The sequence below is a fragment of the Chelonia mydas genome, chromosome 2, assembly GCF_015237465.2.
Source record: "Chelonia mydas isolate rCheMyd1 chromosome 2, rCheMyd1.pri.v2, whole genome shotgun sequence".
NCBI classification, from domain to species: Eukaryota; Metazoa; Chordata; order Testudines; family Cheloniidae; genus Chelonia; species Chelonia mydas.
In genome coordinates, this window is record NC_057850.1 from 25316157 (window position 1) to 25343474 (window position 27318).

Consider the following 27318-nt stretch of genomic DNA (forward strand, 5'->3'; position numbering starts at 1 on the left):
CTGAATACTTAAGGCTGACGGTACTGCTCCTGTGGTTCGCCTCTTCCTTCTCAATCATGTGAGTTCAGGGCTTGAAAAGTTCACTTGCCCATGGTTAGAAGGCAGCTTTCCCTGATAGGTGCCATCAGCTGCTGGAGAAACTAAGCTTTTTAATTGAGAAGAACCAGCTAAATCTCACTCTTACTGGAACAGCTCTGCGGAGAAACAGGGACATGGGCAGGAGTTACTCATTGGGAAGGGAAGACTCAAAAACATAGGGAAGGGGTGGGATAGAATAGAGAGACACCTCTTTCGCAGCAAGCTGAGGGGAGGGGCAAATGGTGGAGAAGCAATGACCCACGTCATGAGTTGAGTTCTATAAAACACCTTGTGGCACCTTAGAGGCTAACCAATTTATTTGAGCATAAGCTTTCGTGAGCTACAGCTCACTTCATCGGATGAAGTGAGCTGTAGCTCACGAAAGCTTATGCTCAAATAAATTGGTTAGTCTCTAAGGTGCCACAAGTCCTCCTTTTCTTTTTGCGAATACAGACTAACACGGCTGTTACTCTGAAACCTGAAATAAAACACCTTGATAATTTTCTTCCCTGTTGAGTTCTACTCAGTTAACTTTGCAGTTCTTGGAGACAAATTCTCAGTTATGCTAAAGCCCTTTTACATGTGTTAGCTACACACTATTTTCCCCCTTGAGTAATAGGCTCCTGTGAGAAGCCTAGCCTTGGCCTTGACCTTGACCAGCTAAACCAAAGTGAAAGCTATTCCCCTGTGCTGATTGTAGGGAAAAGGTTGAGTTACCACCAACCTGACCTTAACCTCTTTTCCTATCCTAGACAAATATTGAGAGAGATGGACACTAAAATTAAAAGGGGAGGAAAAAAACCCTAAACTTGTCTGAGTAAATACTGTAGATGGAATTGACTTATATATTCTAAGCTTACTGAGAGTGGGGTAGAAAAAAACAGTCAGTGCAAGCAAACGTTCTTTGTATGTGTGAGAGGGGCGGGCGGGCGTAGGGTTGGATAAATATAAAAGCACTGGGAAGTAGAGGAGTGCTCCCGGAGCAAAATGAATTCAGCTAAATGAGTGCAGTGACCCCCCCCCCCCCCCCATCATGGTGACCCTTTTCATGGTGTTTTGAAGGAACAAATTCAGTACAACATTTGCTTACTCTGTGTTTAGTCTATCCCAACTGTTTAGTCATTTAAATTGATGGTAAAACAAACAAACACAAAAAAACAGGATGGCAAACTTGAAATGTCTTTTTCCTTCCTTCCTCATAATATCAACAATTTTGCAATGGGCTTTTCTTAAACCGCTTGTGTTTGTTTGGAATAAGCCTCCTCTCTCTCCAGTAAAAAGCCATTGGAATCTGAATCCGCCCGTCATATCCTTTTGCTAGCAGTAATTCTTTTACTTTTGTGTCCTGAAGGATCCCACTATGCAACATAACTGAAACAGTACTAATGTTATTTACCTCGAAAGGATGATGGGCTGAGAGTGGGCAATGCGGTATTTTTTTTTATTTAATTACATTTAATTTTAACCCTTTCAAGTGATGTTTGTTTGCACGGAATCATGAAATATTAGCGCATTTATTTCCCCCAGACATGGCACAGTGAGGGGCAAATCAAAGTGGCCTCACAAGATGTCTTCCCCCTCCCCCCCCCGCCCCCACCAAAATGAAAAATAAATTAAAAATCTGCATTGTCTTTGGGCAGTGTGAAAGAAATGGGCAAGAGCAGGGATAGAGCAGAGGAGCTGCAATCCACAGGAGAATCGGAATGTTACCTGAGGCAGCATTAACTTCCACTGTGCGCTTTGTGTCTCTTCCCTTGGGAAAGGTAGAGCACAAATGAGGGTTGGCAGCCAAAGGCTATGAGAAGACTCTTGGTCCTATTGAGCTTCTGTAGCAGAGGCCAGGGCATTTAAACAAGGATGAATAAGAGTACCTCCATGCAAGATCTATAGGGGTGAAGTGCTCAGCTTTCTGTAGATTCCAGGGTTAGTGCTTCCTTATGAATGATCATTTCCTACCCATTCTCTGCCCCACTGCTTGCCTGGACCAGGGTTTGTCATGAGAGACTATTTGTATACTAGTGTCAGCGCTGTTGCAATAATTTGTCCTTCTCTGTGTGCGAGAGGGGAGCATATAGGCATAGCCAGCAGGACAATCTGCCTCTGCCTTGAGGATGGAAAGTCCTGACCCAGTCTATTTTCTCTTATCTTTCTATGGTCTGAGGTAGGCAGTGCAGGTTTTTCCACATACTCCTTTGTTTCAAGTAGGTAGACTACCTGATGCAGGAAAGATCAGACCCTTTTCCAGTGTCTTATCACCTAATAGTGAATTTATCCATAAATGAATACATTTCTGTAACACCCCTGAAACCTATGATCACAACACTCGAGTTTAGGAGACCGAAAGATTCCCTTGGATTGTGCACTGTAACAGATTGGCAGGTTCTAGGACCATGCACAGAGATGCTAGGCAGCCAGATCAGGTGAGTCCTATTACCTCCAACTCCGGAGCACATCAGAATTTCAGTGTCTCCCTGACATGCAGAGAACTAGAAGGGTCCTGCAAGGAAAAGTTTTAGGAATAGCTAAGATCAAGAGTGGTGCTTATGCTGAGGTTTATTTAAATTATAGTCATGTAAGGTAACAATAAAGGCAAAATCCAAGAAGGGGTAAAGTTGGACCAGATCCAGAACATTAATTCTGGCATTTCCTTACTTTTGAGTGCTTGACTTTGAAACCTTAAAGTTACCCGTGCAATCTTAATTCGGCTCCATTGTGCTTATCGTTATGAGATAATCTTTTTAATTATATTATCACAGACTATTTTTTTTTTTTATCCCAGGACTCCTACTCATTGAGTGTATAGGCTGGCCCTACTCTAGGGAAGAATCAGGGCTGTGTAGTGAATAAGTCTCTTGTCCCTAGGACCCTGGCCTCATTTTTTTGCAGAAGTTGGAGGCTATGAGGTGAATGAGTCAAGGGGGTGAAGGAAGACAGAGGATGGACTCCTGGTTAAGGTGGTTGAATGTTGCCCTGGAGAACTGGATTCTATCCTTGTCTCTGCCAGGGTTCCCCTGTGGTGCAGGGCAAGTCGCTTATCATAGCAAGATGCTGTAGGTTCCTCATTTTCTGAGTGTTTGACTTGTGTTCCTAGAGTCTAATCTTCAGCTGTGAGCACTCACGTCTGCGACTGAGGTCAATGAGAGTTGTACTTTGAAAATATAAAGTGCAGGTAATGCTCAATACGCGGGGGAGGGGAAGGGGGAAACAGGCTTTGGGTGTGTTAAATTGCACACCCAAAATTAATGGACAGTTTTGACCTTAATATCTCTGTGCCTTATTTCCCCTTCTCTAAAATGGGGGTACAATACCCCCTCATCTCACAGGGTTGTTGTGAAGATAGATTAATTTATTTTTGTGAAGCACTCAGATATTATAGTGAAGTGCACCATAAAAGTGCCCATGAAGAAGTTTAATAATTCTGTATTGAGAGCAGGGTTTGAATAAGGCCTCAAGCTGCACATTGAACAATGAGGATTAAACCAAATATTGAATGGTTGCTCATTAAGTCCATCCTATGCAGTGCTACTCTTCTTCTTGGCCACACTTACTCTTCCCCTCTGGGCTCCCTGGCCAAGTCCCAGTCTGCTTTCCCTCCTGGCCTCCTTATACTAGACTTGTACCCTCAGCTCTCATCGTCTGTTCCAGTCTCCTTGACTAGCCAGTGCTAGTCTCCTTGGCCTACTGGCTCTCCGTCTCCATCCCCCATAGCTTCCATTCTCCTTGGCCAGCTAATCCTAGTCTTTCCCACCCAGGATTCTTATTCCAATCTAGTCCCTCCACTGCTGCTGTCCCCTGGTTCATACCTCTGTCCCCCCAAGGCTCATAATCTGGGTGTCTTTCAACAGGAATAGCAAAAGGTCCGTTCCTGACACCAGTGTAACACCACCCCACTCTCTCACTCTCTGGCAGATTTCAAGTCTCTGCATTGAGGCAAAACAAAATAATCTTTCGGTGACTCCAAACCCTCAATTTTTTCAGATGGCTTAATCACGGTAACCACCTGTTCCTCTTCCTCCAAACACTGGCATTTTCATCCTTTCTCTTGTTTGTTTTTACGCTGGTCTACACTACACAGTTAGGCCGACCTAATTATTATCAGTGTCTACACTACAGCCTTCCTCCTGCCGACTGTAAGTGTGCTATTATACCGACATAATAACTTCACCTACGTGAGAGGTATAGAGCTTATGTTGGTGTAGTTAGGGTGACGAAGTGTCTGTGAAGACACTGCCTTACTTACATTGGCTGTTAGCTGTGTTTCCAGTTTCAGGGCAGGAGCCATGAAATTGACAAGAAAGTGAGGCAGCTAGAGCCCAGCTGCCCCCACTCCCCTGGAGAGCTGGGTGGGTCGACATTGCTCCTAGCTGGGAGCCGGGGCAAGAATGGATCCTGCTTCCGCTTGGGAGCCGAGGTGAGAAGCCCCGGGCGGCTGGACCCCCAGTTCACGGCTGGGAGCCAGGCAGCCATGTCAATTTCACGGCTTTGTTGCATCTTATCTTTGGTTAGGGTGTAAGCTCTTCAGGGAAGACACTGTGCTTTCCTATAAGTTTTTTACAGTGCCTCGCACAATGGGAAATAATCCTAATGGGACCCTTGAGTATCACTCCTACTCTTTATTACCACTGCTACATTTAGTTCCTTATTTTTTCCATTTCAAGAAAACATTTAATCCTGATGGTTTCTATGCAGCACCACAACAAGTCCCTTTCCTTTGTAAAGGGATAAAGGAAAGACTATAATCTACTATAAGAGAACAGGGTTGCGATTTACAATGATACTTGGCACTTCTGTAGTGCCTTCAGTCTCATACACTGCCATTGTTAATGAATTTCCCCTAACCAAACCTCCATGACTTCCAATCACTCCATAATCATCCGAGAGCTAACGGGCGGATGGAAGAAATTGCGGCACACTTGTGGATGAAATAGCTTGTCTTACATCATGTAAGGTGTTTATGGAAGTTCCAGGAGGAAAACCCAGATCTCTTGGCTCCCAGGCTTGTGCTTTAACTTTGTTTCCTAATTGAAGTCTTCTGCTGGACTAAGACTTTGGAATCTCAGTGTACAGATTTTAAAAGGGCATCTGGGATTTAATGAAAGGGCTTTCTAGTAAGAGAGTACCTGCTCACGGGCTCTGGGCTCATGCTGCTTTAGCTTGGTTGTCCATGACAGTTTTTCAAGGCTGATCTAATGGCGGGTAGAAATGAGACCAGTGGGTTAGAGTGAGAGAAGGAAGCAGAACCACCAGTGTGCAGGCAAAGCAAAAACATTTTAATTCTATATTGTTTTCTTTAGTGGCTCTTCAGTTTCATTCCCCCTGGGAAGAAATATTGAACAAAATTGCCTGCGCTAATCCCTTTTGCAAATAGAGGGAGACTGGACTATTAATTATAAATATGTCTGAAAACAGCACAGTAATCAGAAAGTAAAAGGTAAAAATCTGAGTACTTGTTTACATGAACAGGAAACAGCCTCAGGATCAGTTTATTTGAAAGTCTATCTGTTTGTATAAAAGGTTGTTAGTTCATGAATATGGGAATGTGCAATTACAGAACAAAAAAACCCAGTTAAAATATCAACACAATTCTAAATTCCATTGTATGTTTCTCTGGGTTTTCCTATTTCTGGCTGTGTGTCTTTAGTATGCATAGGAGTGTGTGTGTTCATAGATGTGTTAAGTTCCTTTCATTTGTTCATATGGTGGAAATGTTAATTTTCAGTGGTGTGAAGGGCTTAAGGGGAGACAATTAGCTGTGTAAGTCATTATTCTCATTTATTGAAGTAGCCTTTCTGATTTGCTGTGCATGCCCCATGCATGCGTCCCATACTATTTAGGAACTGAAGTACTTTATTAAGCAGAGAACTTAATGGAACAAGTAACGTAAGGTTTTACATTTTAAAAAATACAAAAAACTTTCCGTTCCATCCCAGCAATAAATGTACGAGATACATTTAGTTCATGCTGATAAGACCTATATGATGGCACTTGGACCACAGAGATGCTCAGGTACCTCAGTAGGTATGCTACAATAACCTGAATAGTATAGTATTATGCAGTGTTGTTTTCCTTCTGTTTCCTCCTGTCCTATCCTGTCTCAATATCAAGCTACGATATCTTTGACATGATCAGAAGTAACCCTAGATACCTGTGTGACTATCTGTACTCCATAATAAATGTTTCCCATATTAGACTATTTTTTATTCCTTCCAGTGCAGTGTTCTCTCTAAGCCATATGTGTTGAATTTTCCCTAGCTATCCATTGCAATCTGAATCCCAATGGCATTGATCGTCCTGTCCACACAGAAGATATTAACCTGTCACTTGAAGGTGAAGGAGTTGAGTTGCCCTCACGTAAGAATGATAATACTCAAAAGGTGATTGAGTCGAAAGGGACACCCAAGAGACAGCAGGTGGAACCAGAAACATCTAAGGTAGGTAAATTCAGATCACTGCTTATTTTACAGAACCCTGAAGTGTGCCAATATGTCACAGAAGACACAAAGTCATGGACAATGAGAAAAAGCAGCCGCAGAGGGGGGAAAGTGTTGCAGCAATAGAAAAGTATAGCTACACTAGGCACATGCATAACTTGGTGCTTCCACTGTTTTATATCTGTCTATATGAAAAGAATAAAAAATAGTTGAATTGCTCTATTGCAGGCATTGCAAAAGAGGTAAGTTTGCACACTGATTTTAAAACTGGATAGAATGGTGACTGAGTGGACCGGCGTGGATTTGTGCTTTAACATGAGTTTGTGGAGACCGAGGGCTAGTCTAGACTGAGAAGTTCAATTGGCATAGCAACATCAATTCGGGGTGTCAAAAATCCACACGTCTGAGAGACGTAGTTAAGCCAACCTAATCTCCGGTGAAGGCCGTGCTAGGTCGATGCAAGCGTCCTTCCACTGACCTAGCTGCTGCCTCTCAGGGAGGTGGATTACCAACAGCGATTGGAGAACCCCTCTCATCACTGTAATAAGTGTCTACAGCTATAGCGCTGCAGTGTTTCTAGTATAGACATACTGTACCCTGAGTTTAGTATGATGCATAAACTAATTTGAAGTAGAATGTACCCAGTCAACTTCTTCACATCTGACATCACTGTGAATAGCTATACTTCTGGTGTGAATTTTAAAGACAAATAAATTGTCTGCTCTGACTTATAAATTGACCTGAATTTTTAGTTTCTTATTCACGTGCAGTAGAGATACTCATCAGATATAGGTGAATGCTCCAGTCATTTTTGATATTGGACAATAACCTGTCTCTATGTATGGTCACGGCAGATATGTTTTTAAGTGGAATGAAAAATAGAAGAATTGTAAAATATTTTGGGCCAGATTCTGTAAAAGCCCTGTCGATCTTTTGGACCTTGTAAGCCCTGAAAAACTAGAGTGGGGGGAGAGCGGTGGGGGAGCGGGGAAAAGAGAAGGGTGGAGAGGAACTTCTGCAGAGTGGAAGACTGATTATTTTTACCGAATCTGGTACTTCAGGGGTTACTAGAGCAGATAAAATGAGTAAAAAATGAAAGGTCAACAACAGTATTTTTGAATAACTTTGAACAAATAAGTATATTTCCTGCAGTTGATAACAGTAAATTTAATAATGTATACACAACCATTATGAATTTTACTTTTAGAATCAATTAACATTTGATATTTTGCACAATATCCTGGCTTGCTAACAATAGATGCTTACTGTGAATTCACTATAATAGTGTTTATCTAAGATACCTGCTTATAACCGATGCAATTAAAACTCACATCATCCTTTCTTCAGTAAGTCAATTAACTGAATCCAACCCAGGCTGACAGCAACAAAAAGCAGTTGCAATTTGCAGTCTGTTCAGTGGCCCAGGTCAAGTGAATTGTTGGCTTCACTTAAATCCTTGCTGAACAGGTTTCCACATCAGTCTGACCCTTTGTTGAGACTGCAAATAAAAGATTATGTCTACACTGCAATAAAAAACTTGTGGCACTGAGTCTTAGAGCATGGATCAATTGACTTTTTGGCTCATGGGGCTCGGGCTACAGGGCTAAAAATTGCAGTGTAGATGTTCGGACTTGGGCTGGAGCCTGGGCTCTGAAACCCTGTGAGGAGGATGAGTCTCAGAGTTCTGGCTCGAGCCTGAGCCCAATTTTTAGCCCTGCAGCCTGAGATCTGAGAGACCAAGTCAGTTAACCCGGGCCAGTCACACCTGTGCCATGGGTCTTTTATTGCAGACACACCCAAAGAGGCCAAATATGAAGTGGATGCTGAAACTAAGCTACACTACTCCATAAAAGCACTTTCCTCAAGTCAAAATTGAGATGCTCCGGCAGCACAATATGATGAAACTTCCATTGCTGCTGTCTGTGCTGTATTTGTTCTGTTGATAAGTTGAAAATTTAATTTCCAGGGATGTCCATCAGGAAACCTGGAGGGGAAAAACTGCTTCATTAGTATTGCAAAGTCAGCCATCAGAGTCATATGCACACAGCTGTGCTGATCAAAGTAATCTTGTTAAAGAAGCATTTGTTTGTGCCTGATGAAAATATTTGCATTTTCTCTTTTGGATTAAGCTTGTGATAATTGTTGAGTATCAAACTAATAAAGTGGATTGGCTATTATTGGTGAACATGGTTCTGCAGTATTGGGTGATTCTATCCTCTCTCTCTCTTTCTGTTGTATCCACGTAGTATTGTTTCTCATCTGATCTGGATTCAGGTTTTCTATTCTGGAGAGATCTAGATAGATGAATCTTTTCTAATTGTCTGCATCTTGAATTGGAAACATAAAATGCAATTTTTATGGGGGTGTGTGTGTGTGTGTGTATACAAACTGAAGAAAGTAACTATGCAATTTGTTTCCTTCTGTACAATGAAAGGATGAGAAAGAGTAGAGGAAAAAATACTGCAAATGAAACACTGTTGGGTTATACACTTAATTTACATTTTCCATCACATAGATTTCCCATTTATTTAGCCTTTCTTTTGTCCTTCTTTTCTTTTCTGGGTCTGTCATTGCTTTTAGTCCCTTTAGTGTTTAAATAATACTAATGCACACATCTGAGTTTTGACATTTATATAATAGATAGCAGTGCAATGTGATAAATGCAATTTATGATGTACTTTTGACCACCTTGCATGGCTTTTGCCCAATAATTCATCTCCATTGGAAACACTTCCCACATTTGAAACCCCTGGTAGCCTCAAGCTATTGCCATTAAAATGATAGGTTGGGCAGGCGAGGGGGCCACCAAGGTTGAGGCCCAACCACTTTTTGGCTGGGCCAAAGCTGAGTAGCACTGCAACCCCACTCACTTAAATTTGGAGGGTGTGGTGTAGGGGCTCATGGGCCAGGGGAGTCAAGCTGCTGGAGGCGAGGGTGGGAAGCATGCCTGAGAGGGGAAGAAAGAGGGTCAGGTGGGGGAAGAATCTGTTTCTCTTCCTTCCCCGCCCCGCACATGCTTTGAATGGCGCACTACCCTTCCTCCCACTTCCCCCGCCCTGATTCAAACAAAGAGAATATTCCACCTGCCAGAGTAATATCTTCTTCTTCTTTCTTTCTTTCTTTCTTTCTTACAATGGTTTGAGATGAAGCATGGGTAATATTTCATCATGGACCATTGAGAGATTTAAGGGCCAATTTTTGCGACTCATCAGGGCTATGAAGGGGAACCTTATACTACTGGCAAAGAATGAAATATACAACACTCCTAGGTCTGGAATGTCCTATGAGAGCAGATTTTTGAAGGGGGCAGAAAGGGCCGGGGTGTTACAAAACTTATGTAAGTTTCTAAAATACTGTTTGTTTTCACAGTAACTAAGGCATCTAATTTTAAAGATGAATTGATATGGAAAAACAGAAGAAACCTTCTATCCCTCTTTTCCTGCAGGACATGTAGCAAACCCCAAATACACAAATGTGGTATAAAGCCTTTAATGGCATATGTTTGGGTTGATATGGATAGGTCAATGAGACTCTACCCAAGTACAGAGACCACACAAATAGATGCAGGATCAGGGTGTGTTTGTGCATACACACGCGTGTGTGCTCTTTTCCTGGTGTGCGATTGCTTTTAATCTTAGAGGTATGTCAAAAGGCAAACTTTAAAATCTACACTGCCAAATGGACCTATACAGAGCTGAAGTCTCTCTTCCTTTTGTTTTTCCACTAATAGCCAAGGATGGTTTTAGAAAGACATTTTTCCTCCAATAGCTTCACTGTTAGTCCCACTCAGTGGTGAGTTGGAGCCAGTTCCCACCAGTTCACTAGAATCGGTTGTTAAATTTAGAAGCCCTTTTAGAACCGGTTGTTCCACAAGGAACAACCGGTTCTAAAAGGGCTTCTAAATTTAACCGGCCAAAAGTGGCGCCTTAGGTGCCGACTCCATGGGTGCTCCAGGGCTGGAGCACCCAAGGGGAAAATTTGGTGGGTGCAGAGCACCCACCGGCAGCTCCCGGCTGCAGCTCATCTCTGCTCTGCCTCCTCCCCTGAACACGCCGCCCCGCTCTGCTTCTCTGCCCCCCCCCCACCCCCCCAGCTTCCTGCGAATCAGCTGTTCGTGCGGGAAGCTGGGGCAGGCTGAGAAGCGGGCCGCAGCTTCCTGCTCAGGCCCAGGGAGGCGGAGGTGAGCTGGGGTGAGGGGTGGGGGGCGTGAGGAGGGCCACCCGTGCTGCAGCAGGTAACCTAGGGAGGGGGCGGTGTGGCGCGCAGGGGAACCGCTCCCCGTCCCAGCTCACCTCCACCACCCTCGGCCTGAGCGGGAAGCCACTGCCTGCTTCTCAGCCTGCCCCATCTTCCTGTGCGAACAGCTGATTCGCGGGAAGTCGAGGGGCAGAGAAGCGGAGTGGGGCAGCGTGTTCAGGGGAGGAGGAGGAGCGGAGGTGAGCTGGGGCCAGGCGTGGGGCGGGGAGCTGCTGGTGGGTGCTCTGCACCCACCGAATTTTCCCCCTGGTTTCTCCAGCCTTAGGCGTCACTTTTGATGTGATCAGTGGGGGAGCGGCCGCTCCCCCTGCCCCTCCCCAGCTACGCTCCCCTGCCCCTAGGAGCCAGAGGGTCCTGCGGGATGCTTCCTGGGAGCTGCCCCAGGTAAGCACTGCCAGGACTCCCCACCTCTCCCCCTGGCAGGTGCCTCTGGCTCTTATGGGTGGGGTGGGCACCCACTACGGTGACCCACGAGACCCTCCTGCCCGGTTCTGGGGGCAGTCAGGGGACAGGGGAGGGGGGTGGATGGGGCTGAGGGTGGGCGTCAAGGAACGCCGGGGGGTTGGATGGGGCAGGAGTCCTGGGGGGCGGGGGTGGGCAATGACCCCCTCATGGAGTGAGGAGGGAACCTGTTAAGATTTTGGCAGCTCATCACTGGTCCCACTGTATGATCTTATATAGTGTTTCCTCAATTTTATCCATTATCCTTAATGTCATTTCTGCTGGCTCCTATGTCCATCTTGATTTTTTTCCATTTCCTTCCTCTCTAGCCCCAGATTTTCTGATTTCTTGTTCTCATTCACAGCTTTAATTCATGATTTTGAAAGCAGCACTATTCTTTGTGAGCAAGGGTGCTAAAACTGGCCCTTCATTTATTAAGAAAAAAGTTATTCAGAAAAGTTTGATTCTCATATACAGAATATATACGTCATGTGTCACATGGTTCTTATTATGTCGTAATTGTTGGCAAATATTGCAGGCTGCCTAATGGTGACCACTAGAGCTACAATTACACTTCTTTTGTTTAGTTGGTAATTGCAGTTTTATATCTGACTCGGAGACAACTTACAGGCATTTCAAATCTGCACAAAAACTGTAAGAAAATAAAATGGTAGATGAAGTGACGTTGCCTTTTGTTGACAAGCGCTTTATAGATATCAGTATGCTGAACGCTTTTTCCCCCTTCGTTTGTAATCTAGCTTATTAACACTTTGGGGCTCTTTATATTTTTCCATAATTCAGTTATGAAAAAAGAACTCAAAAACATTAAAGGTCGGAGGTTGAGAATTCTAAACCAACTACTGTTCCCTTATCTCAGCTCATCAGGCCAAATATCACCACTGGAGTAGAGAGTAGTCAATTCCATTGACTTCATGGAATTCTGCTTGCTTATGGCAGTAGTTAATGGCCCCATGCTGCAATACACACTTTAACAGCATGCCTTGAAGCATGTCTCTGAGCACAGAGAGACAAGGCAGGTTCTAAGCGGCACTTGTTAGGTTGATATTTATCCAGCTTTGGTGATGTGTAAGGATATTTTATCTTGACAGTGTGTAAAGAATTTTAGCCCTAGTTTCCATTTTTAATGTCAGAATAAAGGAAATGAGCATCCAGAACAGACAATTCCCCCAAAAGCACAAATTTTGCATTATAACTTCTTTTTATAATTGTCACGTTAAACAGATCCTGTTACAGTGGGGCTGTTAAAAAGTCAACAATTGCTCGTTACCACCCAGTCCCCTCTCTCTCTCTCTCACACACACTCACAGAGTTAGGTAAATGAAGACTTTTAATGATGGGGTGGGTTGATTTAAATCAAGGTTTCTTGCTTGCTGATTTAAAGCTGTAATTTAAATAGTTGATTTTAGTCTTGTTTTGCACGTGTACTTTATTTTCCTAAAGATGCATTGATTCTCATTGGTTGGTAACCACTGAAAAGTTGATTTGCAACTAAATACAGCCCTTATGCTAAATTTGGTCCTTTTTTTTTTCCTCTTTAACTAGCCAGGAGGATACCCTATATATATCACACATTTATTTGAGCAATTATATAGCTTATTTTACATCTAGTCAGATTCTTAATTTTTGCATTTGTATTAAGATGAGTGATGCATTTCTTATTTACTAGATGATTAATCTTGTACTTGTCATTTGTGTCAAACTCTATTTAGATGGAAATTCAGTTAAATGCATGAAAGCAGTATTTTTTTTTAATTGTTAAATAAAACTACCTTCTGTGCTGGATAAGGAAAAAACTCTGTTTTATCAAAACATGTTCTGCATCTAAAACTGGCTGATTTATTACACCAAAGAAGTAATATCTGTAGTTAACAGATTATTTCTAGTCACCATGTCCTTCACAATTTTAGAATAGGTGTGAGGAGGAGATCTACTTAATTTCTTGTCATAGATTGGAAGAGGAAAACAGGCTTTCCTGCTTTTTCAACTCAAAATTAATTTCTTAACTTTGAATGAAATAGTCATTGAACTGAACCAGCTGAGTAAACTGAAATGGAGAAAATAGTCTCTCTCAGAAGAAGGTACTGCTGTCAAAAACTGGTTTAGCATTTCAACAAACTCTGGTTGCAGGTGCTTAGCCAGTGACTTCCATCAATTCAGTGGTTTGACTGTCTTTAAAACTTCAGCAGCAAATATTTATCACTTAATATTTTTCCAACATTTAATTTAACTGATTATAATAGATTATAGTGAGCAAAGGCTTTAACATAGGTTGTCATAATGTCAAATTTAATTTTAAATATATTTAGTTTTAAACATAAACCTGTGTTTAATTCCAATAATGAAGTCTGATTTTTAAATGTTTAAAAATGGGGAATTTTTAGGTTTTTTTTGTTTTGTTTTTGTTTACTTTAAATCCTTTTATCTGCCCCATTTAAGGGTGAATTGGCAAAACCTCACATGGCTCTAGACTGGTGGCCAATGTCACTATTCCAAAAAACTCCAAAAGAGTTATTTTTATTTATTGAACAGGACGTTCTTGTTTTAAGCTTTTCCCTTTGAAAAGCGACAGGGAGAAAAAAGGCTAGAGGGGTGGCACCAGGATATCCCTGCAAGCCTGAGGCTGAAACCCTCTGTTGGCTGAAGTTAACAAACATTTCATGATGGGGGGCGGGGGACGGGGAAGGAGTGTTTCACCAGAATCCAAATAGCTCTGTTTTAAATAGCTCATTTCTTAAGATAAAACCCGAGAGGAAGTAAATTTAGTGTAGATTTTTCTTCCTTTATTAATGATAGTTATAGTGACACACAACTGCTCTTCCTGCCCCAGTCTTTGATAGAATTAGTAAGTATAGTTACAGAATCACAGTCTACAGGACCTATTGCTCTGAGTACTGAAATGGTTCCAAAATTTTTTTCAGTTTGGCTTTTTCAGTTTCAGTTTTTCAGTTTCAGTTACATTCAGTTTCAATTGATATAGTTACATTTTAGGGTAATGTGGCTCCCTGGTGTCTCATTTTGTGGTTGTTTTGTAATTTACAGCACTTAGCTGTTCTTGCCTCTGTCTTCATTTTTGATGCTGTGCTTTTCTTTAACTCCTAGTTAGACGCTTGCATGTCTTCTGCCTTTCAGTGTGTCTAAACTGGAGGGGTGAAATGCTTGATACGAACATCCTCTTTTCTCTCTCAACATTTGCTTGCATCTGCTGGAGCAGTGATGTAACGTTTTTGATTAAATATGGATCAAGGCAGAGAATTTGTTTGGCTTGCCCAGGCAATTTTTTAGGTAAGATAAGCCCTCCAAACTGTCCACAAATAAGTAACACAATTTGTGTGCAAAATAACTGTCAGACTTGTACACAGAAATGCAGCAAATGTCAACAAAAAAAAATGGAAAAAGCTTTCAGCTTTTCAAACTACAGCTTTCTTTACACACACACACACACACACACACACACACACACACACACACACACACATCTGCAATTCAACAAATGACTATTCACATTATAATATCAAGCTAAAGAGAAGTATAATTGAGATGTTCATGACTATGGCCTGTGTGTGTGTGTCTACATTAGTATGAAAATATAGCATGGACTCGTGTTGTTCTGTTTTGAACAGCGAAATAGAAACATACAATGACCTCTGCCCACATGAAATGAATGGGGTCTTTTCATAATTTGGTGGTTGGTCCAACTGATGAGAATATCTTTATGGGACTTCCGTCTGCCATATACAAAATCTCCTCTTAGTTCAGTATTTCAATGAGAAATAGCTAGCAGAAAAAGAAAGAAAGTGTTGTCTCCCTTATGTTGAGCGGGAGCAGATATCTGGGCCTTGCCGGTAGGTTCTTATTGGAGTAGAAATCCAGTGATGTGACATGGAATCTAGGTATATTCTTAGTGACATGGGTTTATTTTACACTATGGTTGTCTTTTGCTCTTTACACAACTAACATAATATGAAGAAACCACATGGCACAGTGGAGCCAAATAACTGACAACAGAGAAATCCCAGAGAAATCCCGGCAATGAACACACTGCTGAGCTGACAGGTTGTTGGTGTCTTCTGAAAGTACGATGACACTGAGGCCCCTTATTTTTGAGCAATATTTTTCTTTAAAGTAATTATTTTACTCTGGGTGGGTGTGTACACACACATCCAAAGACTCTGCTTGCTGAGCTCTGTCTTGGGACATCTGGACTGGAGAGGCTATGTCCGGCTCTGATTCTCTGGGTGGATCTGTGTCAATATGATTCCCAGGGTAGATGAGAATAGCCTGGGCCTGGTGGGGCTCTTCACAACCCCCAGCTCAGGACTGTGCCTAAGGCCACGTCTACACTACCTGCCGGATCGGCGGGTAGTGATCGATCTATCGGGGATCGATTTATCGCGTCTAATGTAGATGCGATAAATCCCCGATCGCTCTGCCGTTGACTCCGGAACTCCACTATGGCGAGAGGCGGAAGCGGAGTCGACGGGGGAGCAGTGGCCGTCGATCCCGCGCCATGAGGATGCGAAGTAAGTGATTCTAAGTCGATCTAAGATACGTCGACTTCAGCTACGCTATTCTCGTAGCTGAAGTTGCGTATTTTAGATCGATTTTCCCCCCCACACACACCCACCCCACCCCACCCCCAGTGTAGACCAGGCCTAAGAGACACACACTAGCCCTGGTTGGTTGGTCTGTATATCTGTTGTTGTTAGCTGTATTTGGAGTAATGCCTAGGAGTCTTTGTCATGGATCAGGACCCCAGCGTGCCAAGTGCTGGACAGGCACAGAACAAAAAGATGGTGCTTGCACCGAAGAGTTCACAATCAAAGTATAAGACAAGAGACAATAGGTGGAGACAAACAGATTGGGGAGCATAAGGAAACAACGAGCCAGTCTATATCTATGTGGTTTCTATTCTCCTGCCAAGGCAATCAAAAGGAAAGCTTGGTATTTTTATTCTTCCCCATAATACTAATGTGGGTTTGTGCAGGGAGAGGAAGAGCTATTACTGTATACGCTGCAGCAGTGATTAGTAAGCATATAAGCAGTAAACAGCAAAGGTGACAGTACTATGGAAATAAGCTTCAAGCTTTATTCTCTTTGTAATATGCCCACTGTAGACAAATGAAGACATAAACTCACTTTTTAAAGCTGAATTTCCTCTCTGGGAAAAAGAGTACGTAGTTTAAAAGTGATTTTGTGTGTGGTGGAGGGGGGGAATTGGGTCCATAAAGTATGCACATGAATACTGTAGTTATTCTGCTGCTGATGTTTTTCACCTCACCATGAAGCTGCCCAAAAAAGCCTTCCAAAAACTGTTTTCTGCTTTGAAGCAGCTCTAAATGGGTTTACAGATATGACTTTGAGAATAAATAAGTATTAATAAATCACAAAAGCTTATGCTTAAATAAATTTGTTAGTCTCTAAGGTGCCACAAGTACTCCTGTTCTTTTTTTGCGGATACAGACTAACACGGCTGCTACTCTGAAACCAGTATTTTAATGCTACAATTGCCTGGATGGGGAAGAAAAATATAAAAATGCCCTTAAAATATAAAATCTTGATTAAAAGGGATTATGCTTTTACAATCAAGACATAGTAAAGAACCAATTTAATGCTTAAAATAGGAAAGCAGTTTAATGCTTCACTGCTGGCACTCCACCCTCTCCCAGCAGATCGCTTCATCTGTATAATAACAATAACTACACTAATCTGCAAAGTTATTTCACTAGGCACCTCCTACAAAACTGATTAGCAGTTTCAATAGCTCTCCTTTTTAAATGCGAAACTTTTTTTATTTCTCTTTTGAAAATGGTTTTAGTTGCTTATTTGTGAAATCCCTCCCAGAGGTAAAAAAGGGGAGCGGGGAATGCCTAGATTCTGTAGCAATGATAGATATATAAAGGGCATTTTCAGGTAGCTACCGTAACTTTTTGGCCTGGATTTGACCAGCTTGTTAACTTCCATTTTTAGTAATGTGAAGGTCTAAAGCATGAAGTAATCTCATTTTAAAATGTCCTGGAATAGGTCATGCAATGTAGGTGCAGTGTTCCATGGCTGAACCGGATAGCCAAAATATAAATTACACTTCCTTTTTAAAAAAAGAAACAAATAAGGGTTTCACTTTCTTAGACTGGTCTTATTACTGAGGCCTGGTCTACAGTACCATGGTAAATCGATCTAAGCTACGCTACTCCAGTTACATGAATAATTTAACTGAAGTCCACATAGCTAGATCTGCTTACCATGGTGTCTACACCATGCTATCTCCTGTTGATTTACTTTGCACTTCTTGGGAATGTGGAGTACAGAAATAGATGGGAGACTGCTCTCCCATCGATTATGTCTTCACCAGACTCGCTAAATCGATGCCGCTGTATCAATTGCAGCAGTGCCGATTTAGCTCCATAGTGACGATGTACCCTCAATCCGAGGTATGTATCTGCACTGCACATTAAACCTGAGCTTTTGCTCCAGCTTGAGCCCAGTCCCCCCTTCTATCCACACACAAATCAGGCTGACTCAGATCAGCAAGCATTCAGGAACTGGTTCCTAGAACCCTGCAGGGGGGTCCAAGCTGTATCATTTTGCAGTATGAACACAGGTCAAGTCACAGACCCAAGTCAGAATGTCTGTGTAGTGCATTATGGAGGCATTAACATGGCTGTGAGACCCAGGTCCAGCAACTGTAAACCCAGGTTTATGGTGCAGTGTGGAAGCACAAGTATGGGCTTGGAAACAGAGTTCACAAGACCAGGTCCCACAGATCTGGACTTAGTGTGCAGTGCAGACATGCCCTATATGGCTCACCTTCTTTGTCAGTATTAGTAACACTGTGTTAAGTGAGTTGATTTGTGCAATAAAGTAGTGTTCAGTCTGAATGTTAATTTTAGAAATACAGGTGCAGTCCTTGTAAGCTGGACCAATTTATCCCAAATCTGTGAATTTCTATATACAACATGTCCTAGTAAGCACTTTTTTGACTTCCAGGAATTGGGGAAATGCCTGCTTTTAGATAAAGAGAGAGGTGATGGCACTCAGCTGGGCCTTGGGTGATCTATTTCTCACTCACCCACAGATTTCCTGTGTGACCCAGGGCAAGTCACTTCGGGTATGTCTACACTGCAATTAAAAACCCACGACTGGCTCGTGGCAGCTGACTTGCGCTTGGGGTAAGGAGCTGTTTAATTGTGGTGTAGAAGTTCAGCTCGGGCTGGAGCCCAGGTTCTCGGACCCTGTGAGGTGGGAGGGTGCCCCGAATATCGACACCATGGTTAAACAGCCCTTTAGCTGTCGTGAGACCCACGAGTCTGAGTCAGCTGGCACTGGCTAGCTGTGGGTTTCTAATTGCAGTGTGGACATGTGCCTAATCTCCCTGTGGCTCAGTTCCCAATCTGTAAATTAAGGCTACTTAAACAGTTTGTAAGCACCTAGAGGATAATAGGTAATAAGTAATAGTCTGCATGGATTTATGAAGAACAAATCATGCCACGCCAATTTAATTTCCTTCTTTGATAGGGTTACTGGCCTTGTGGATGGGGGGGCAGAGCGGGGGGGAGCACTAGACCTGATATATCTTGATTTGTTTTTTGAAACAGCCCCACATGATATTCTCGTAAGCAAACTAGGGAAATGTCCAGGTGAAGTTACTATAAGGTGGGTACACAACCGGTTGAAAGACTGTACTCAAAGTTATCAATGGTTCACTGTCAAATTGGGAGGGCATATCTAGTGGGGTCCCACAGGGATCAGTCCTGGTCCAGTACTATTCTGCATTTTCATTAATGACTTAGATACGTCTGATTTGGAGTATGCTTATAAAATTTGCAGATGACATCAAGCTGGAAGGGGTTGCAAGCACTTTGGAGGGCAGGATTAGAATTCAAAGCGACCTTGGCAGATTGGTCTGAAATCAACAAGATGAAATTCAATAAAATGCAAGGAAGGAAAGGAAGGAAAAATCAAATGCACAACTACAAAATGGGGAATAACTAGCTAGGCAGTAGTACTACTGAAAAAGATCTTGGGGTTATAGGATCATGAACTGAATGTGAACGAACAAGTGAATCAGTTGTGGGAAAAAAAGGCTAATCTAATTCTGGGGTGTATTAGCAGGACTGTCATATGTAAGACATTGGAGGTAACTGTCCCACTCTCCTCGGCACTAGCGAGGCCTCAGCTGGAGTGCTGTGTCCAGTTCTGGGTGCCACACTTTAGGAAAGATATGGATGAATTGGAGAGAGCAACAAAAATGGTGAAAGGTTCAGAAAACCTGACCAAGGAGGAAAAGTTTTTTTTTTTTTTATTTGTGTGTGTATAAAATACCGGGGGGGGTGTGGGGGGGGGGCATGTTTCTTCTTGACAATAGAAGACTGAGGGGTGACTTGATAAGCCTTCAAATATGTTAAGGGCTGTTCTAAAGAGATCAATTGTTCCCCATGTCCACTGATGATAAAACGACAAGTAATGGGCTTAATCTGCAATAAGGGAGATTTTAGGTTAGATATTAGGAAAAACTTCCTAATTATAAGGATAAATTTAAGTACTGGAATAGGTTACCAAGAGGATTTTTGGAATGCCTGTCACTGGAGGTTTTTAAGAACAAGTTAGACAAACACCTCTTGGGGATGGTGTAGATTTATATGGTCCTGCCTCATAGCAGGGGACTGGACAAGATAACCTCTTGATGTCCCTTCTAACCTTACATTTCTGTGAAAACTGGTTTTCAATGGAGAATCAGGAGTCTTTTACTACATTAAAATGTTCAAGGCAAGTGTGTGCTTTCCATGGAAAGTTTTGAAATTTTGTTGAAAAAGCAAATGACTCCCAACAGAAAAACCTTTCAGTTTTCAGCTGAAAACCAAAATATGCCACAGCCGTGCATAATGGGAGCTGAAGTTCTGTTGCCTCCTGACCCCATTTTCTATGGTTGAGCTCCTTGGCTGTACTACATCTATTTTGATGCATGATGGTCCATGACCTCTGTGATGCACCACCTTCTCTCTGCACGAAGGGAGACTCTGGTGCATCATGGGCAAAGTAGTTCAACGAGGGAGCGTATCTAGTTTCATGCAAGACAATTCCTTTTGTCTTTTGGACCTAGCAATGGCAAGGTGCATCACAGTAGATGTTGTGCAGCTGGGGGAAAGAAGTACTCCTGAGAGAATTCCGCACCAAAAAAATAAAAATTCTGCACACTATTTTAAAATTCTGCACGTTTCATTTGTCAATAAATAAATCCAGAGGCTCCAGCATGGCAATGGGGAGCACAGGTCACAGGCTGCACGAAGGTAAGAGATCATCCTGCAGCCTCCCCACCCCCAGGACACGGACTCAGCAGTGAGGCTGCATGTGACCCTGACACAGCACAAGGCCTGGGCCTACCCCAGAAACGCCCTGGGGCCTTGCTTCTCTGTGCCAGGTGCACCAGCTGTGGGGCAGGCAGGCTCAACCAGGCAGGATCCAAGTGTAGAAGGGCTCAGTGTGGGGAGATCCAGGTGTGGGGCAAGAGGATTCTGTTTGGGACAATCTGGGTGCAGGCAGCTCAGTGTGGGGGTCTAGTGGTGGTGGGGATCTGGATGCACAGAAGCTCAGTGGAGTTCCAGGTGCAGGGGCAATGGGATTCTACAGGGGCTTCCAGGTGAAGGTGGTTGGGACTCAGTGGAGGGGTCTGGCTGTGTCTTGATGCTGGGGAAGTGGGGCTTGGTGGGCTGGGGTCTGGTGCAGCTAGTTGTGGGTCAGTGACGTGGGAGTCTGGATGTTGGGGTTCGGGGTGGTGCAGGGAGTGAAGCATCAGGGTTGGGGGTTATCTGGGAGCCGGGATGGGGGTCTGAAGGCAGGGGATCTGGGTGCCAGGGGTCTCCAGATGCAGGGGTTGAGGTTCAGTGGGGTGGGGTTTAGATATGGAGGGCTAGGGGGGGTTCTGGATGTACCAGGTGAGGCTTGGCAGGAGTGTGTGAGTGGTCCAGATGCACGGGTGGATGGGGGAGCAGCTCCCCACACAGTGACACGTCCCCCCACAGCTGAGGAGCGATGGGGGCAGGAAGCAGGGGAGGATATGAGCTTCCTGCAGCTGGGGGAGGTTTCTAGGGGTGGGTCTGACACAGCCCCAGCCACTGCTTGCAGGAGAAGAGGAAGTCCCGTCTTCTCCTGCTGCCAGCCCAGATGGGACTAGCAGTTGATCCAGGCTCAGGTTAGGAGCCACTGACTGGGTTGTACCCAGCCCCGTGGTGATTTATCTCTCCGCTGGCTGTTCCAGGTGCCTGAAATGATGGACCTGCACTGCTAGGGAGTGATGCATGACTGCTCTTGCAGCTTCCCTTTGCTTCTCTGTCAGAAAGTCATTTTTCTGCGGGGAAGCAAAGAAATCTGCAGGGGACATGAATTCTGTGCACATGCCGTGGTGCAGAATTCCCCCAGTACTAACGGAGGGAAGAATAGGGACATGAGGTAACTAAAGTGCAGCTCCCTTTAGACATGGCAGTAGCATATCCGAATCAAAATATTTCTGTTTTCAGCCTATTTCTTGGCCATATGTGTAATGCTGCTTTCCTAGTTCAGGTCAACTCACCTGAGTCAGTACTGTTAAATAGGGAGACATTGGTGCCCTCAAACAGGTCTGAACTTTTCTGGTGTAAAAGTTCTGTCATTCCCCCCCGCTCCCCCCGCATCCCCCTTCTATAAAACCCTGGGAGTCTGGCTGAGTCTGCTTGCTCCTCTCTACTGCTGTTTTCTCTTGGTATCCTGCCAGCAAACAATATCTGTAGCTATTCTGTGACAAGATAAAGGAACCGTAAGCTTAAAAGGGTTAACAGATCCTGGCTGACCACATGACTGCTTATGGAAGAGTATAAAAAGAAGGGCGAGCTGAGTCAAAGTAGAGCTAAGGGGAAAGATTGAGCCCTCCTGTCCAGCTGAAGCAAGGAAAATGCTTGGGGTTTATGGCCTGGTGTTTGTAGTTGATTTGCTTTTGTTTTGTGGACAATAGAGCAAGACCTGAGGAAAGGGCCTTAAAAAGACCCTTGGAGCTTTATTTGCATAGCTAGTGACAATGCCCAGCAGATTACATATCCCTGGGCACAGTATTGCCAACTCTGACAAGCCATGTAATTTTTGGCGGGGCCTGGAACCAGTCTCGCTGTGAGGTGGGAAGCTACAGCATTCCTGAGAATTTCAGCCCTACCTGAGGATTGAAACCCCTCTGATTGGTTGCCTTTCCCACCTCCTGGGGAAGAGCAGCCAATCAGGGCTGCTGCAGTAAGTAGATGGCCACACTCTCCTCCCTCCTCCAGCACCCCCCTTGGGATCCTAGAGTATTTTTTTGGGTAGAGGAGGGAGCTTTTGATGCTATTCTCACAGAAGGGGGGGAAGGAGAGAGCAGAAAGAGCTCCATAACTCAGTCTGCTCTCTGTTCCTCTCCCATCCTTCCCTGCAACACCAGGCTTGGGGCGTTTGAAAAACTCCTGGAGGAGCAGGGATTGTGGGAAAGAAGTGATGTGGTGCCTGAAACAGTACATAGTTAATCACTGGGCTGGTAGAAGGCCAGGTGTCATGCTGCGGGACACTAAGAAATAATTCACATTTTGGACAATGGAAAAAAGCTGGAAGTTCTGCATCACTGGGCAGCACCTAAGACCTCCTGTCATGGAGGAGCCTAAATCACCTTTCCCAATACATTTAGGAGAGTTGGCAACATAACCCCTCATAGACGAGGTGGAAAGAGGGTGGTTCAAAAATCAAGACGGACCAAAAAACGCACCTATGACATCTTGCTCAGGACACCCAGACCTGTAAGCCACTGTATTGCCACTACCTTATCAAGAGTGAGATCTTTGCTGCTGCTAAGCTGTGTGGCAGTTCTCTGACACACCAGCCTGTCTGTCTTGCCAGCAAACTCTTCAAGATTCTGCCAGACTAACCCTTGCCTTGCAGGTAACAATGACTAAACCCTAGTGTTACACCCTGACACCCCAGTGTTCACCACTGTCATATAATTAGGATATGTCTTATATAAAGTATGCCTTGTGAGGCGTCATTCTAAAAGTCTTGATCTGCTAGACATTAATATCTCATTGGATTGTATGTGCTATCGTTGTATATGAAGTTTGATTATGTATGTGTTACTGAAACAAGTCCTGAGGTTGAAAACACTCATAAGCAGCCTTTCAGCTACGACATTAAAAAGACTAAACAATGTTAATAGCTTATTGAGGAAATGCACACAAGTGCAAGGATTACCCCAGGAACTGTCTACAATAGGAACCTCTCAGAGATAGCACTACACAATGGGAACTGTTTAACCCAGATCACAGCAAAAGAGCTTTCCAGCAAGTGGGAAGAAGATATAAAAGGGGGAAATGACATTATGGGGCGACCTCACTCTCCCTACAACAGCACACCCGGAAACACCTGAGGAACAAAGACTGAACTGTGGGAAGTGATAGTCCCAGGCTGGAAGGATTTTTAGCCTGTGTGAAAACCTGGGAAAGCCAAGGCAACTTGTGCCTTAAGAATCTGCCAGCCTGTTTATCACTCAGTGAGAATTTGCTAATTCATATCCTACCTATCTAGTGTGTTAAGCTCAGTTTTTGTGGGTTTTGTTTATTTACTAATGTGATCTGTTTGCTATCGCTTAAAATCACTTAAAATCTGTCTTTTATAGTTGTTAAACTTATTTCTTGTTTATAACATAACCCAGTCTGTGCAATCCATATCTGGGGGCAAGAAGCTGTGCATATCTTTCTCTGCATTGAGGGAAGGGGCAAATTTTTATGTGCTTGCAGTGTGTAGATCTTTCTACACAGTGCAAGACACTATTACTTTGGGTTTACTCCGCAAAGGGGTTGTGCAGGTGAGTGCTGGGTGAATCTCTGAGCTGAACCCTCTCTCACAGAACTGACTTCAGTCTGTGTCTGCAGTGGGGTGTGGCTTTACCTGTGTGTGTGTGCTAGCAAAGGCTTGAGGGCCTGGCACAGCATAAACGGGGTGAGGAAGCCCAGGCTGGTGGAACGGGCACGCTCAGTGAGACCCCAGCACATCAGGTGACATCCATACTGAGATTGAGGTACTCACATATTGGAAATGTTGGAGCTCAATTCTGAATATTTAAGGTACAGTAACCACTCAAACCAAGGGGAAGGTCAATATATGGGGTCTTGCCAGGTCATTTCCATTAGGAGGAGAAATTGATGATATCAAAATATGCCAGCTACTAGAGACCCTAATACTGATACATTCTTCTATACATTTATAAATAAAATATTTTTTTCATATTGCACATCCATACTTGCCAGGGTGTGGAAATTCCAGCTCTTGTGTTAGGTGCTTATTCTCACACTGTTGCTAACAATGGCAATATTTTATTTGCTAGTGATGTAGTATGAAAGCTCACTGCCCTACCACAATAGTGTTGCTGAGTTTAGAAATGATCAAGGTGCTAAGTAATATTCTTAAAGATTATCTCTGATTACATTAACCAAGAGCATGGTGGCCTCAAGACCATCCTGTAGATTGGTAATATTTTCTTTTCCTTTTCTCCTGCGTGCCTAGCTGTCATGTCATAAAATTACAAATAAATTTACAATAGTGCATATATTCAAAGAAGTAAAACTGAGAAGGAACAGAAAAGTATGGAAGAAACCTGCACCCAAGATAAATATCCCTTGCGGGATGTATAAAGATATTTCATATCTCTAATTATTGCTTACCAGTCATCATAAAAGTGGCAATTATAACTCCGCTAGGGACTGAGCAAAAACTTAGTGAAGTTAATGGGGAAAACCCCAGTCAGCTTCAGTGGGTTTTGGTTTGACTCCTCAGATGTGAACATAACTCATTAGCCATTGATTAAGTTTTTATTGTAAAATGATTTTAGAGTTCCTACTATATATTATGTGATGATGAACAATAGTTAGGAGTAAGAGATTGGGTTAAACATGGAAGGGCAGGGTCTGAGAGGAGGCTTAGTGAGAAGGGCAGAGAACTGGACATGGACTAGGAGTAGGGGACAGTGGTGGAGCCTTGCTATCTGGGCTTGCAGTGGGGTGATTCAAGGTGTCTAAAAGCAGAGAGATATATGGGGGAGAAGACTGGCAGGTCATTGAATAAGTGGGTAAAGTGAAAGTGAGTGAAGGATTATATGGCATGGGGAACGGGGTGGATTCCTTAAAAGATCTGTAATCCAGAAGCCCTTTTGTAATACCTAACTGTAATTTTCTTGGTCTGAAAAAATGCTATATGTTCTTATTTGTCGGTAGATGGTGGTGTTCTTTATATCAACTATCTATATATACTCCTGTATTCAGCGATCTCTCTTTTATGTGAAGCTCTTGTGACAGTCCTTAAATCAATGGTCCCCAAACTTTTTCTGTTGGACCCACCCCTGACCCATAATGAAAGCTATTTGCGCTCCCTCAGAAGATGCAGTTGGGGCCAGGGTCGGAGCTCCGGCTGGGGCCACGGCCGGGAGCCCGGGGGTGGGGTAGGGGGCAGGGCCAAATGGGGTGGAGCTGGGGGCAGAGTGGGGCTGGGTGGTGCTTCCTCTCTGCCTCCCCCCCCCCCCCGTGGGGCCCTGCCCTCCCCCCGAATATTCCTTCATGCCCTCCTAATGGGCTGTGCCCCATAGTTTGGAGACCACTGCCTTAAACGTTAATTTCTGTGCATTCTAATGTCTGGGATTTTTGACGACAAATTGAATTTTTGGAATGAAATTGTGGTGTTTTTAGATATTAGCTAGACTCCATTGAAACACACTTTCACCATTGTTCCCTAACAAATACTTTTTATTTATGAATATGCATTGTTCTGAACTTTACCTAACTGGATTCACTTACAATATATTCTCCAGTCTACAAAATGTCTATTCAAAAACATATTTTTGATGCTGAAATCTTTCTAAATTTGTCAGTTTACCAGCTGGATGTTGTATGTTGCCTAAAACAATATGGCAAAGTAGAATTGTAAAGTCACCTGTGGATTTTAATGTTTTTCTCTTACATATCAGCAATTCAATTTTAACTTCGGTCAGTGGCTCTAAGTAATAATGGACAATTTTTTTAATCTTCCAGGCCAGATTTTAATTTAAATTTAATCCCTGCAACTTTGAGTTTCACCCAAAATTCAAGAGAGCTGTTCAAGACAAGTAGTTTTACAGGTTTCAGAACCACCATAACAGAGTAACTGAAATTCTGTGGAAAATGTTGCCAAATTTGACTGATTTCCTCTCCGCTCAGTTGCCGTATGCTTCAGAAAATCTGTCAAATCTGCAGGTGTTTTTTTTTTTTTAAAGCAAAAATTCACTCATGTATGAAAATACTAACTGACATATTAAGTTCCTGACTCAGGATGTAGCCTGATTTATAGATTATGGATTCATTATATTGATTACTTAAGAATTTCAAGGTATCACTTTGAGGTTTGACAGTTCTTGTCCCAAGATCAGGTCCAGTATTATTAAAATTATTATGTAGCTGGGAGCCCCAATGTGCACAGTTGCAACACTCACATTATAGGTACTCATCTACATTTACAAAGTCACAAATACCCCAACTCAGTAAAGTAGATAGAGATGATGCAGAAAGTACATCTGAATATCCATACTCACACCATCTCTTACAGAACAACCTGAAATGTTAGCCATTATTTTCCTCATCACCATCACCTTCCTCCTCATCACCAGGGGCCATTATTCTGGCACTTCCTAAGGGCTACATCTCTCTCTACTTCTGCACACAGGCTGGGATACAGCTTATCGTGCCTAATGCATGCTCACTAGGGGATTCTCCTCTTCCTTATTTGTATTTCCCCACCTTACTAACATGGGGTGTCCTCCTTCTATAGGTTAATATATTAATGATCTCAACTTCTTATTATATACATAAATTTGTTGCCATGGCACTCTTGCGGTTGGATGTTCTTTCCAAAAGATGGTGTTAGCTGACATTTCTGTGGTTGGCTAATATCATTATGGACAAAATTTCTCTTTACACTCTATTTCCAGTTCCCCAAAACTTAGGGGTTACCATTGAGCCATTTATCTGTCAGAGTTATAGGCCTCAAGCCTTATGCTAACTGCTGAAGCCAATGTCTTACAGGGATA

The 27318-nt window shown here is 43.2% G+C and overlaps 1 protein-coding gene across 7 annotated transcripts in view; it reads left to right on the forward strand.

Annotated features, from left to right (window-relative positions):
* Positions 1-27318, forward strand: part of SAMD12 (sterile alpha motif domain containing 12) — a 228781-nt gene that overhangs the window by 12115 nt on the left and 189348 nt on the right. For all 7 annotated transcript variants that reach the window (XM_043539156.1, XM_043539158.1, XM_043539157.1 and 4 more), the window contains exon 2: positions 6331-6509. In XM_043539156.1, the coding sequence (XP_043395091.1) occupies positions 6331-6509 (179 nt within the window). The remainder of the gene's footprint in view (positions 1-6330; positions 6510-27318) is intronic.